The following is a 14,516-nucleotide window of genomic DNA, read 5'->3' on the forward strand; positions in this document are numbered from 1 at the left end:
GTTGGTCAGGTGGGTGCCCTCGATACGATGAATTACTTCGGCGTAGCGTGGTTCCTGAAGTTGAGCTTCGAGAAAGGCACGGAGTCTATGGGTGAGAGAGCGCCTTGGACGTCTCCTGTGTAGCCAAGCTAGTGGTGGGAAGGACCATCTGGAAGGGGACAGCGGGACAGTCCATCAGCGTCGGAATGTTTTCTGCAATGTTACAATGTTACAACGAACTCGGATTCTTGGAGTCGAAGTGCCCAACGTTCAAGTCGTCCACACCGGTCTTGTCACGTCGAGGGACAGCACAACGCGTGGCGATCTGTGACAATGGCGAAAGGTTTTCCGTACAGATACGGGCTGAATTTGGTGACTGCCCAGACAACCGCCAATCATTCTTTGTGCGTGGTGGAATAATTCTGCTCAGCAGATGTTAACGAACGGCTGGCGAAAGCGGAGCATCGGAGCATGAGGATGTCGCTGAGCAAAGACTGCGTCAATACCATGTCCACTTGCGTCAGTATGGAACTTAATCGGCAGGTTGGGGTCGAAGTGGCAGAGGGTGGGCGCCGTAGTAAAGGTGGATTTCAGGTTTAGGAAAGCCGCATTGCATTCAGGACTCCAAGCAAAAGCCGTACTATTCCTGAGCAGAGAGGTAAGGGGAGCGGCGATGTCACAAAAGTCGTGAATAAAACGGCGAATATATGAGCACAACCCGAGGAAGCTGCGTAGTTCTTTGATGTTGGAGGACGTAGGAAATTCAGAGAGAGCAGGAGTTTTGTCCGAATCAGGAGAGATGCCGTCCTGGGAAACGAGATGGCCAAGTACCTTGATTTGCCGATATCCGAAATGACACTTCTTAGGGTTTAGGTAGAGTCCGGCGGACGCGATACAGTCGAAGACTGCGGAAACGCGGATTATGTGTTGGTATATGTTTGAGGAGTAGATAATAATGTCGTCAAGGTAACATAGGCAAATGTTCCATCGTAACCCGCGGAAGACTGAACCCATCATTCGCTCGAATGTGGCCGCGGCATTACACAATCCAAAAGGCACAACAAGGAATTCGTAGAGCCCATCAGGTGTTGTAAAGGCAGTTTTCTCGATGTCATTTGGGCCATGGGAATCTGCCAGTACTCGGACAGAAGGTCGAGGGACGAAAAGTACCGGGCTCCTTGGAGGCAGTTCAGCGCGTCGTCGATACGGGGCATCGGATATACGACACGGCGGGTTATTTTATGTAGCCGCCGGTAGTCGACGCAGAATCGAGTGCTGTCGTACTTTTTAGTCACCAAAACAACAGGCGAGGCCCAAGGGATGCTGGATGGGCGGATTATCTTCTTCGAGATAATTAATTGAGCATCTGTTTCTGCGACGCGACGCTCCGCATGTGAAACGCGGTAAGGACGCTGGCGTAGGGGACGGGAAGTGTCTGTGTCGATTTGGTGCTGGACACTCTTATCTAGCCCGAGAGTAGATTTGTTCAGATCGAAAAGTGAGGCGTTGGCAACTAACAGGTTCAGCAACTTAAACCGTTCTGGGCCGCTGAGTGATGGAGCAATGGTCTGCCTAAGAGAAGAGATGTCGCTGTCTCAAACAGGTAGGGTGGTAGCCTCCTGAGTCATCAATCAGAGCGGCGATGACATTATCGTGTGGTAAAGTGTCATACAGCCAAGACGAAGCCAGAAGGAAGAACTGAGGGCTCAGGAGAGAAATTCGTGACGGGTACTCGACGAAGGCCCCCGTTGGCACGGGAAACTAAATGGGGCGACAGGATGCCCTTCCTCGCCAAAGACGTGTAGCTGGGTGTGATGACAATGTCTTCGTCTGCCGGAATATCGATGCGGAGCCGGACTGAACAGGTGGCCTTCGCAGGGACGGTGACATTTTCCAGGATTGATAGTGCGAGAGCTGGCGCACCAGATTCTTCTGAGTGGTAGTTAGGGAAGGCGGACGAAACAGGTCGGGGCGGGTGCAGGTAATGACAGCAGTGTTGGCGCACAAAAAGTCCCAACTGGTGATGACATCATGGCTTCACGACACAAGCACCAAAAGCTCGACCGGATAACATGTATCTGCGAACGTGAGACAACAGGTGCAACGTGGGACGGGCACAATTGTGTTCCCAGCAGCACTCACGAGAAGTTCTCGATAGGCGTAGTGACCTCGCGCAAGCATTTGCATAAATCCAGAGTTATGACAGATGACGTGGCGCCGGTATCAATTAAAACAAGAACAGGATGTCCGTCTAACATGATTGTAATGACGTTGTGGGATGAACAGGGAGGAACTTCGGGCTCTGAAAGCGTTGCAGCCCGGCCTCCTCCGGCTGCTGCTACGGGTTTCCCTGTGGCGAAGGCGTCCCCGGGCGGAAAGAGCCCCGGTTGGGGGACCGTCCCCGGAAGGGAGAGAGGGAGCGGCGTCTAGGAGCGAAAAGAATTTATTTCCGTCACCATCTCCTTTTTATACCAATACCTTCTCTCCACACTAACTACAGCAACACGTGAAAATACGTTCTACGCAAGAAAACATTCTATCTTATCAGACAAGGTTACTGATGGAACACTTATGCACGAATCCCCCAATTTCTTTATCGTTAAAGCTTCCAAGTATAGTAACGCCCCTTGTTTCTTGTTTTTATACAAAACCTGTGTGCTCAACCCGCCCAAATTTTAACCTTATTTCATATTCTTGCTAATTTTTCGGGCTTTAATGTGCAACGTCCCGTTAACAACGTCACGGAGGATATCATTACCTTCTCCAGGCTGCTACAGTGGTCATCCGACCTAGAATGTCAAGGTAGGCTGATTTCAGTCCATCTGAGGAAAGGCACCTTTCCGAGTTTTTTGAAGCCAAGTTTTGGACTATTGGGAGCTTCAAATGCTCACAAAAGAAGAGTTCTTCGAATGTGCAGATCTGAGATGTATCATCAAAGCAGACTAATGAAAACGGTTGGACTTAACTACGCCAGAAAAATTTGGGGACAAGGATATCAACATTCTCATGAATTCAATTACTTTTGGAAACTCAAAATGGAGGAGTTGGAAAGAAAGTGGAAGTGTATTATACCGACAAGGACCGGAAAAACCAAGGAAATGAATAGGGACAGCACAGGTGTTGTTGAATTACAGCGACGAAAGGTATCAGAGGGATCCAGAAGGGTCCTGGATAGAGGACCGAAGTTTTGTATGCCGATATCCACAGCTACAACAGACCTGATTGACATGGCGTACCAAGTCAGTAAGAAAGTTCCGGATGCGCAGAAGATCACGCTCATGGATCATGCCGTGGATGCTCTTCGAGGATGTGTAAAGAAATCGCCTTTCAATCGAAGGTTGCCGAAAGTGATAAGCGAACTAAAAACCAGTGAACTGCACTTATTGGTAGCCGACAAGACTAGCAGATTCGTCGTCGTGGATTCTCAAGAATTTAAAGAAAAACAGCGGGAAGCATTGGAAAAAAACTTCTGTACCGTAAAGGGTAGACCAAGTAGGAATTTAAAATCAAAAGCCAAGAAATGGTTTGAAGAGTGTCAATGGGAAAAATTCTCGAATTTAGTAAAAAATGCTCAAAGCCAATACCTGGAAGTTTTTTATACCATAAAGCTCCATAAAGATGGATACCCGTTTAGAACAATAGTATCTGAGAGAAAAACTTGGCAGAGTGTTGTTAGTTCTTTCCTGCAGGAACACCTGGCTGTGTTGAATATTGATGACCCCTTTGAGATAAAGAATTCTTCGGATGTTATAAAGCAGCTTAAGGATATGAACGCAAAGGGTAAATCAATAATATCATTAGATGTTAAGGACCTTTATTACAATCTTCCAACTGAAGTCATGTTCGAATGTATAGAAAGCTGTATTGAACGTTTTGGGGTTATAAGGTTTCAGAACAATGTAAAATGTTCAGTTCAACAGTTTCTTGAGTTGGTGAGAATATATATTATGTCAACTTTGATTGAAGTGGAAGGGAAAGTTTATAGACAGAAGGAAGGCATATGTATCGGGTCAAGAATAGCTCCGATTTTGAGCTCCTTGGTGATGAGTAACATTGACAAGAATATTCAAACGGAATTAGATGTGAATAAGTGGCCTGTTCATGCTGTGTTTAGGTATGTGGATGATTATTTGATCATTCTGGATAAGGGCTTAGAATGTAACAGAGTTAAGGATATGTTTACCAGCAAAAGTAGGGGTCTCGAATTTACAGTGGAAGAGGCCAATGATAACTGCATACAGTTTTTGGATATTGAAATCACATGTTGTCAGGAAAAATTTTGTTGGGAATATAAGCAAAGAACAGAGAAACCTTTGATGCCCTTTGATTCATGTTGTTCAAAAACTGTAAAAAATGCTACAGCTCAAAATGTTGTAAAAAACGCGCTAGAGAGATCCTGTGAGCACAGAATGTTTGCGAGTTGTGTTGCGCAAATACATAGACTTGAGAGGGCTGGTTATCCGGAAGCAATTATCACTGACATATTGAGTCGTGTACTAACACGTTTAATAAATGGATCAAAACAAGAAAGGGCTAGGGAGAAGAATAAGTTCGCTGTCATTGAGTATGTGCATAAGGCATCGCATAGGTTAAAGAAATTATCGAAGAAGTTTGGGATAGATGTCGTGTTCAGAAAGGGATGGGGTCTTAATTCCCTGCTAAATAGTGTAAATAAGGAGCGGAACACCGGGTGTAAAGTTGAACATCAAACAACGTACGTTAAATGTGCTATAGGGGTAGTGTATAGTATTCCATTAAAATGTGGAAAGAAATATGTTGGACAGACAACACGGTGCTTAAACACAAGACTAAGAGAACATAACAAAAATAGTAAAAGAATGGAAACGACATTAGGTGGGCACCTCGCACAGTGTAATGGATGTGAACCCGACTTAAAGAGCACACAGGTTTTGTATAAAAACAAGAAACAAGGGGCGTTACTATACTTGGAAGCTTTAACGATAAAGAAATTGGGGGATTCGTGCATAAGTGTTCCATCAGTAACCTTGTCTGATAAGATAGAATGTTTTCTTGCGTAGAATGTATTTTCACGTGTTGCTGTAGTTAGTGTGGAGAGAAGGTATTGGTATAAAAAGGAGATGGTGACGGAAATAAATTCTTTTGGTTGCAGTCAGTGCTGTGCGTCGTCCCTTTGTCTGTGTTTGTCCCATTGTTTTACCTTCGCACTGGGGTATTTTATCCATTTTAAGAATGTCATACCAACCCGCCCAAATTTTAACCTTATTTCATATTCGTCTAGGAGCGGGTGGAGACGAGCCGCGACTGTAGCGGCTATCTGTGGAAGGATATCCCGCGCAATCGTTGACGCGACTTTGCGCCCCTATCTGTCCGGGAGGGAGTGCGAAATAAGGGCCGGAGTGGAAGGCCGACGTGGCAAAGTAAAGGCGTCGTCGACGACAAACCCGGGCAATATGTCCGTGAATACCGCAGTAAAAGCAGGTGCGAGTTTCACAACGTCTAATTGGGGGGAGAAGTCATCAATAGGTCGGTTGTAAAGTGGAGCTAACGTTTGCAGGGGCGGTGAAGGCTGAGCTGTCAGAAACGAAGGCTGGTAAGAAACGGGCTGGGCTCTGCGGAGAACGTCAGCGTACGTCGGACGGATGCGCAGTGAAGCCTCCGGGTGAAGAGCAGCAGCAACTTCCTCACGTACTAGCGTATGCATGGCGTTGGTGGAAGAATTGGGGCCCAGAGCTCGCCCGTCCGTCGTATCAGGGAAAGTTTGCGGACCACAGTTAGCTAGTTCCTCGCGGATAAGTTCGCGAATCATTAGCCACAGGCTGTCAACATCCGGCTGTCGTAAGGTAGGAGAGATAGCAGCGACTGACACCTGTGGATGTGGCGGCCCCGTGGACGACGATGAAGACGTGCCTGTGCTGGCGGGCACCACTGCGCCTGCCAGCCAGTTCTACCGGCACTGTCCTAGCGTGAGGCCACGTCGATTGGCCCGCTGGGACATTCCATCATCGCAGTTCAGAACTGATGTAGAGGAACACCACCTCCTCTACAAACGATTTCACCGGTATCAAGTCAAACTGTCATATCATTCTTCCAATTTGTTGAGACAGCAGCTCTGTAATAACACTTTGCAGACAACGGACTACATGGGAGAACATGGGACTACATCGGTAGATAAAGCTTGTTAAAAGCGACAAAATGCCCCGGTTCGGGGCACACAAGGATTATGTTTTATCGCTTTTAACATGCATGAAACGTCCGGATTTTATCACTTTCTAACAGATAAAGATTTGCTGCTCGACTGAACTGCATAGCTCTTTATGTTATGATTTTTCTCTTTAAGGCTATATAATATGTCGTATTCATTCGTACCTTTGTCGGATCCGCCAGCTGATCACGTTGACCTTCAAGTTCTTTAATCTAAAATGTGAAACGAGATTTAATACGTCAGTGACAGTCCTCCTGCTCCCTGGTGTGCGCACTTCCAGAATCGTACCTGTGCATCGAATATGCTTGTAACAACAGGATCCGCGATGGAGGCGTAGGAATATTCGATCTTCTGTAACACACAAACACAGACGGAATGAAGTTAGTACAGAACACCGAAGTGGGGCAAAAGGGGAAGGAATAGATGGGAAATCTGATAACCTGTTCGTTCACCATTTCAGATATATTTCGCTTAAGAGCCTATGCGTTTTGCCAATATATATGTCAACCAAGGCTTCTAGTAATTATTCATCAAAGTGCCGCGTACAGTCGAAACTAGATAATATTTCCCCGGCCGCTCCCGCGAATTTTGAAATTTGGTCACAAGGAGGAATTGTAATGTTAACGAACATCACTTGTTACCAGTCAAACGATGTGTCCTTGACGTAAGCCTCAAAATAGAAAATTACGCAAGCTGGTAACTGAATACGAGTGAAGACGCGTTCTAAGAGCATGTATAAAGATTGGTTTGCCTCTCACGACTTCAACGAGCACGAGATATGTCCATCTCGTAACAGGGCATCGTCAGCCGCCACTGCGATTCTTTCGTGATTGTGGACCCCTTACACCGTATTCAACCAAATGATCTCTCTCCCTTGGCTCATTAGGCGAGCTCCTGGTGGGTGCATGGTCGCTCCTTGAATCTGACGCATATCCGCTCATCCATTCTGGCACACAGGGGCGCTCAGAGCCATCAATGCATTGCTGCATAGACTAAACCCTGCTGGGCGAACGCAATGTATTCTGGACAGGTCTTTGTCAGACGTCATAGCAAACGTCAACGCACACATGACATTTAAGATGCCCGTGATAGGCGACCAAACCGTTTGTAAACAACGCGTTTGCTTTTTTTGTGCGCCGTTTTGAAGGTCTTTCGACAATGGCAATTATTTTAATCCGGTAATACTGAGTTTCAATATACCGTATTTGCATCTCCGACGTGATTCCCGGTAAGTCCTTAGTCACATGGTGCATGCGCGGCGCTATCGCAGCTCAGTTGCTTGTGGTGGTGCTGCTGAAAGGGCTCGCCGTTGTCGGCCTCGCATAAGTGGGCAACGTCACGACTGACGCAATTGGGGTATGACGTGTTTCAAAGAAGAAGAAGAAACGTTCAGGCTGCGCAGGCTCTATACTATAGGCGGTTGCGGAACAGGCTGTCGGTGGGGCCGGTAATTTCCGGCTAGGCCTCCCTCTGCATTTATTGAGCGCTGAGCATTTATGAAAAGCTCAGCGACACAGGGTTGGTGTGGTCGCTAAAACAGTGTACAATGAGAGCGTTTGCATTGTTATTTGAAAGGCAGCAGTACGCATCATCGAGGAGGTGATCGTTGTGGTTTTATCAGTGCTCGGTATTAGGTTATGGGTGTGTATAATAACTGCACTTGCATCGACCATCGCTTGTTTATCGTTTGTTGTGGGGCCTGTGTGGTGAACTCAACGCAGCGGTCAAGTAGCCTGTCGATTGCTGGAGCTCTCCGGCAGCGTGCTATATACGCTTCTGAGTTTTATGGTTTGACGAAATGGACGTGGTACGTTGCAATTTGTGACCAATCGGCAACGCGTCAAAAGCATCGGTTTTCTGGCTGTGTTTGTTTGGGAGTACGTCCCACACGAAAAACTTACTCAGTGTGCTTCATGTTTATGTGTGCTTTCTTAGTATAGCGCTGTTTTAGTCATGTTACCCATGGCTTTCCCTGTGTGTCGGCTTGTAAGCGTGGAAGTTGCCAGTGTCGGGACCCCCTGTTAGTGCGATGCTGTGCTCCGTGGTTTACCCAGCATTTCGTCCTGGAGGGGGTAAACTCAGCAAGGGGGTGTACTTACATGCTTTTGACAAATTTTGTGGAATATCACAGCACAAAAGTTTAGGGGGTCTCCTGCAGATGCTTTTTTTTGGGGGGGGCTGTTAGGGAAAGTGTAGGGGGTCTCGATAAATGACTGGTTGAGCTTAATTCAGACCAATTTCATGTCTGCATCTCTGCATATAAGATTATTGTGCAAATTCCTCTGATATGATGCACTTGACATCACATACATCAATATTCCACAAATGAAAGATCACACTTTGATACCCCCGAGCCATTCCGAAATTGTTGTTTATTGAGACCACGTAAAGAAAATTTAAATAATATCCTCCATGATGTTAAAATGAACCAAATATTTCGTAAAGAACGAGGACTTATATTGGTTTCAATAATGGTGTTTCAAGGGCGGAGAATTCGGAGTTTCGGAGTTTAATGGAGCAAGGAGATACGAATCTATCGGATTCATCTATACAAAAGTGTCACAGACAGCAAGTTAAAATCACCGTTTGGAGCCGACACAGTCGGCAGGCTAGCTTGGTAGATTTCATAGCTCCTTTAAATCAGTATGTTAACTGTTGTTATTTCAGTTGGGGTTACCTGGCTGTCTTGACTTGAGATAAAGATGCTCTACAAAAGACAACTCATTATTGCATAACATTCCCCTGTGTCATAACGACTTAACCATAAGTGAAGAGAGACGTAGACACGTACAGCTTGGGACAAAAATTTAACGAACACGGCACTCGTGTATTTCTTTATCGGAATGTATCCACGGTAGCAAAGGTCAGCGCACACAATTAGAAACTGGTGTCTGTGATTGGTCCATGTTGGGATTTTGTCCACTCCTGTTGGCCAACAGGGGACGCTCAGACGAGAAAATACGTGAGCAAACGCATGTAACGGAGTGAACACGGAATTGCATCGTATACTGGCCCTCGTGCCCCATGTATGAAGTGTCCATCATCGGACGCGTGACTTACGCTAGAGAGCATGTCCTTAAAATATTGCCTATCCTTCCACTCCATGGGTGTTTTTGGGACCTTTGATAGAGCTTCTTTCAGGCTCATGTGTTCAGCTTCGACATCATCGACTGGACGGGAGCTTTTCTTTATCTCCTCGAGTTTCTGCAACATAAGATTCATGATTACACTCAAACGTTTATGTTGATTCATTCGTGAAGTTGTGCTCTAATACCAGGGTGCATTATGCATAGGGATCTTCGTTTTTCGGGTTACACCACATTGTGCACGTTAGTTCCCCCAGAACAAACTTTCAAGAATTACGGTAAAACCCGATATCTACCCGAAATCCTTGAGGTCCTTCAACTGGTTGTTCTCGGTAGACCGTCGGAAAAGTGAATCATAATATCAGCAAAGACAGCTATTTCTGACAACCTATTCGTCCTCCGTTTATGATCCCATCCTGCAGGAGTCTTTTGACGAGCTTTTGTGGGGCTCCGGGAAGCGTTCATATACCGTGGTCGTTAACTATTCCAGTTCCGAGCGGAAATATAAGGATTATAGTTTCCCGTCCCAGTGTCACAGCAGTAGCTTGTTTGGTATCGCCATCGTTTCACCTGAAAATTTGCCGCTGACATATCAAAACAAAGATCATAGCCCCTGATTTCTCCTCAATTCAAATGTGCCAATATCACCCTCCCAAATTTGAAAAATATCATAAAATCCGAAAATAAAGAACCCTAATTATGAAGGATAGGAAACTAAAACAAATAAAGCATGCCACGGAAAGCACAGTCAAGGATCAAAACACCTTTACAACTTTATTAAACAACTTTATTAACTTTATTAGGTTATTAAAGGTGAAGAGAGCTTTGAGGGCAGAGCGTTGGTGGGCTGGATGTGGCCTGGGACCAAGCAATATTGTGAGAGAGAAGAGGCGAGGTTGGTAGTGTGGAGAAAGGATAAGAATGTGCTCTAGATCTTCTACAGCGCCGCAGTGACTGCAGTGGGGAGAGTCAACTTGCGTGAAGCGGTACGCCACTGCACTTTAAAAGCAACATTGAGGTGCATTCGATGACCTAATGCGGCATCTTGACGAGAGGAATGGCGAGGCATGTGGAAAGCGAGCGCTGGATCAACTCTGCACAGCATCGTTGAGGGGAGGATGTCAGCTATCCACTGGCGGGTAGCCAGAGGAGTCACGTGGCGTCGCATGATGTTCTCCGTTCGCACCCATTAGTCGTCCACGCCCAAAATCTGACTGATAGGGTATCTAACTAAAAAATCTGACTGGAATTGACTGATAGGGTGCCACAGAAAAGCCTGCCAAACGGCATCATCTTCAATCTCGCTATGGCGCGCCTGGTGTAATTGTTAGTAGAAGAGTCAAAATTCCCATCTTTGCCAACGACATTTGCATTTAGCCTGTTGGGAAATCGGTGCTGGAGACGATACTCCGCCTTCTTCAGCTCTCGCCGTACAGGAGTTGGGAGTATCTAGTCAACTCAAGTCGCACATACTTCTCTGCGTCATCATTTGTTTCACTTGTCCTGCAAGAAGCAGTAACATGGAGTACTGGAAGTACTCAATACTCAGTACTACTTTAGCTAAATTTTCAAGTACTTGATTTTTTTAATCTGTGTTAGCGCTGCAAAGCAACTATCACTATGAGCGGCGTGATGTGCACAGATGGACAGAAGAATGCAGGAAAGAATAGGCCGCAGCGGGGATACTATGCGTCCTGGGTGGACTTAAAGGAAGGAGGAATTAATTGTGCCAACATTCGTCTGGAAAGTCATCGGAAACCCAGGGAAAACCTGAGACAGCACATCCGGTGGTAGGATTCCAACCCAGCAGCTCGCAGTATACAGTTGGATCTTGGATACCACCAACGAGCTAGGCGAGGGAGACTTCGAAGGAAAATCGGATGCAGGCTTCTACTACTCTGATGTTTACTGACTGTTTGGAACGCAGTTACGGAATACCTCGGCTGAAAACATCGCAGACAGCAAAAACAGGAAAAACGATCTTTGAAATGTGAGGAGCGGTGGCTCTGAGCCGCCAGTGGAAGGAGGTGTTGCAAGCAACACTGAGCGGCAGTCCTGCGTTACTAGGTTTCCGTCCGCTTTATCTGTGCTTGAGTGCATTCGTAGTTCTCGTTTTCCTCTTTGCTTTTTTTTCTTTTCGTGCAACAGTGAGTGATAAGAGAGGTGCTGCGAGGTGGTGCATGAAAAGTAGCGGCAACAAGCTGACTTCTAGGTCGGGTATTCCTTATTTTCGCTTCCCGAGAGATGAAAAGCGCGTCGCCAGGAGTTGAGTAGGAGGCAGTGCTCCAAAAGACTGGAGTGAGTAGAATCATTCCACACAGAGTAGAATATGTTCCGACCATTTGCAATCTGAGATGACCGACATCACAGCATGTCTGACGCATAAGCAAGGAGTCTTCGGAGAACAAAACCTGCTGTCGAGCCATGCTGCTCCTACGCTCTTCCAAGGTGCTTCTGTAAGTCAAGTCAGCGGAGCGTGTGCGCAAGAATATCCAATGTGGTGCTGATATTAGCCACCGTGATAATCGCCACAAGTTAGATAGAACTAAAATATATATATAGATGGCCTGTCCACCTGTGGCTCCGAACAAGCTTCGTGCACTAGTCCGAATCAGACGAAAAGCGTACATGGTCGTAATTGCCTGAGCCTATCACGAAGCACTGTTCGTAAACCGCTATGATTGGCCGCGACACCCGCGTACTACTACTGCTTGTCCATACCCGGTGACGTCATGCGTTGGCTTCGTGAGGGCGCTCTGCGAAACGAAAGTTATGGTCGCCTTCTCCGCGAATGTGGTTTCTGTTTGGACTAATTGATATTTCCACGGCCTAGTCACTTTCGTGCATCTTCATCGATGTCAACACAACGGTGGCGGTGGTGGTGAAAAGGCTCGCCGTTGTTGGCCTCACAGAGGTGGACAACTTCACGACTGACGCCCTGGGGGAATGTGCGTCCTGGACCGACTTCTAAGGGAACAGCGGTGACATATGTCGGCGCAGTCGGCACAGAGATTCCAACCCGGGTACCTCCCAGGTTCAATCCCACAGGTTGTCAACACAGCCCGCCATGGACTGCCGCGGTTTCAGCAAATCACCTGGTAACAAATAGTGCTAGCTAGTGCCAAATCCTACAGCGAAACGGCGATTGCGGGAACTACTTCCCCGGTGCTGGGAACTTTGTGGATGTCCACGTTTCTAGTATAGTAGTAGGTCGCGATTATATACATAGACCAAGAAGACACTCAGTAGAAGGGGAAAAACAAACACCAGCTTCTCTATTGGTTCGTTCCACTAGTATATCTGTTTTCTATTCAAACCAAATAGATATCGATAAACACAATGAGCTTACCCGTCAAGGCCGCTGTCGATGCTTTAACACGCATCTCGCTACATTATTTCGTAATGGTAGTCTATTTAAGTCTCCTGAGTGAGGTGCACGGTGATCTACGAATCACTTATCTCGTACGAATTGCTGTGGCGCAACCACACTCATGAATATGACGCGCCAAATGCGATCCCACCCAAGCAGCACAATGTACTGAAAGTCGAGTGCAATAGGGGTGGACGGGTAGGTGGAAGGCCTTGAACAGACTCGTGAACTTAAAGAACATTGACAAGACACATACCGTCCACCCCTATTGCACTCGACTTTCAGTACGTTGTGCTGCTTGGGCACTGGAATCGTACTTTTTAGCACCCTTACTCATTTTATCTCCCGGTGCCCAATGTAAGTTTTTCGAAGAGATAACAGAATGGAATGCTATTCCCCTCCTACGCATTCAACGAATGGCTCCCTGTACTTTACGCAATCCGTTCTTTGCAATTTTACCAGAAGATGATCCTTACTTTATACTGAGGTTATGATCCCTACGCCGTGTCCGTGCCAATTGTGCCCGTACAGCTGGGTTTGTCACTTCGTTCCGTTTTCCTCGTCTGTCTGCCGGCTAGCCATTCGTCGATACTGCACGAATGGCTCTTGGCTTCTTCTTTTTTTTTCAAGATGCCGTCAGGGCCGATTGACCCCACGGTGGCCCACACCCTGGTCGGCCGCTACCACAGGGCGGAAGAGCCCTCCTTCACGGACTTCGACTGAACGTGGCGCGAAATCCACTGCTACTCTTTCAGATGGGCCATCTTTCATCACCCATCTGCCGCACCTGTCGTGTTGAAGGGGACATTCCGTGCTTGCTGCTCCACTGCACGCGTTACCGCCAATATCGTCTTTCCCTGCAGTAGCTTATCGCTCGATTCAAAATCTTACCATACTACATTTACTTTTACTACTTTTACTTAGCTACGTTGCTACGCCCAACACACATAGTGTGGTGACCAAATCATATCTTCAGTTCCTGAAGGCCTTTGGCCTTCTGGGTGAACTGTGATGAATTCCGTGTTTCGGTCGCTTTTCTTTGTTTTTCTTTCTTTGCCGGGAATAGCAAGCCGCAGTAGTACAGGCTAACCTTTCCGTCATTTTTTAAATAGCCATATATTCCGCAGTTAGCAGCGGGTGGTGGCGCCACCGAACCTGTGCACCGTGGCGTCGCACAAGGAAGCGTTCCAATAGCCCACTTTTGTTTAACGTCGTCATGGCTTCGTTCAAAGCATTGCTGCGTAGCCATACCCGCACCATCCAGTACGCCGACGACATCTGCATATGGACTTCTGCTATCCACCGCGATACTCTCCAGCGTCGTTTGCAGCACATTCTGGACACCACGGTCTCCTATGCATCCTCCTACGGCATCCTATGCTATGGTCTCCACGGTGCATTGATGTATCCTTCAGAAATGCGTTAGCCTAAGCCTATGCTGATGGAGTGCCTCATCGTCTCAACGGTCACCTCAGTCGTCTCAGTCACGGTGAGTGCATTTGCACAAAGCTCCACCGCCTTGTTAATGTGAACTTCGACCTTGTAGAACTTGTACAGCGTGATTTGGGCGAGTAACTCAAGCCATGGCAGAAGCTCTTCCTTCGTTACCACGCCATGCAAGTACGCGTGTTTCGAAATCATGTTGGGTTCGACGTTTACGTGAATTGCTTTGTCGCGTACACGCGACACGCAAACAGCGAAGTCAGGATCACGTCAGTGTCCACGGGGATGTTTACCACCGACGCTTTGAATCCTTATGGACAGGGGCGTCGGAACTATTTTTCCACTGGGGGAGCGAAAAAAAGTGCTACCATAAACATCATCATCATCATCACCACTTATTTCCCTTTGGGGCTCATGCCTGCGTTATACAGTGTTGCTACGCAAACTGTAAACG

General features: G+C 46.9%; 1 protein-coding gene across 1 annotated transcript in view; it reads right to left on the reverse strand.

Moving 5' to 3' along the window:
• Positions 1–14,516, reverse strand: part of LOC135374730 (cilia- and flagella-associated protein 45-like) — a 238,809-nt gene that overhangs the window by 107,487 nt on the left and 116,806 nt on the right. The window contains exons 8-10 of the mRNA XM_064607654.1: positions 9,224–9,367; positions 6,452–6,514; positions 6,328–6,375 (exon numbers count right to left, since the gene is read on the reverse strand). Of these exons, the coding sequence (XP_064463724.1) occupies positions 6,328–6,375; positions 6,452–6,514; positions 9,224–9,367 (255 nt within the window). The remainder of the gene's footprint in view (positions 1–6,327; positions 6,376–6,451; positions 6,515–9,223; positions 9,368–14,516) is intronic.

The sequence above is a fragment of the Ornithodoros turicata genome, chromosome 1, assembly GCF_037126465.1.
Source record: "Ornithodoros turicata isolate Travis chromosome 1, ASM3712646v1, whole genome shotgun sequence".
NCBI classification, from domain to species: Eukaryota; Metazoa; Arthropoda; class Arachnida; order Ixodida; family Argasidae; genus Ornithodoros; species Ornithodoros turicata.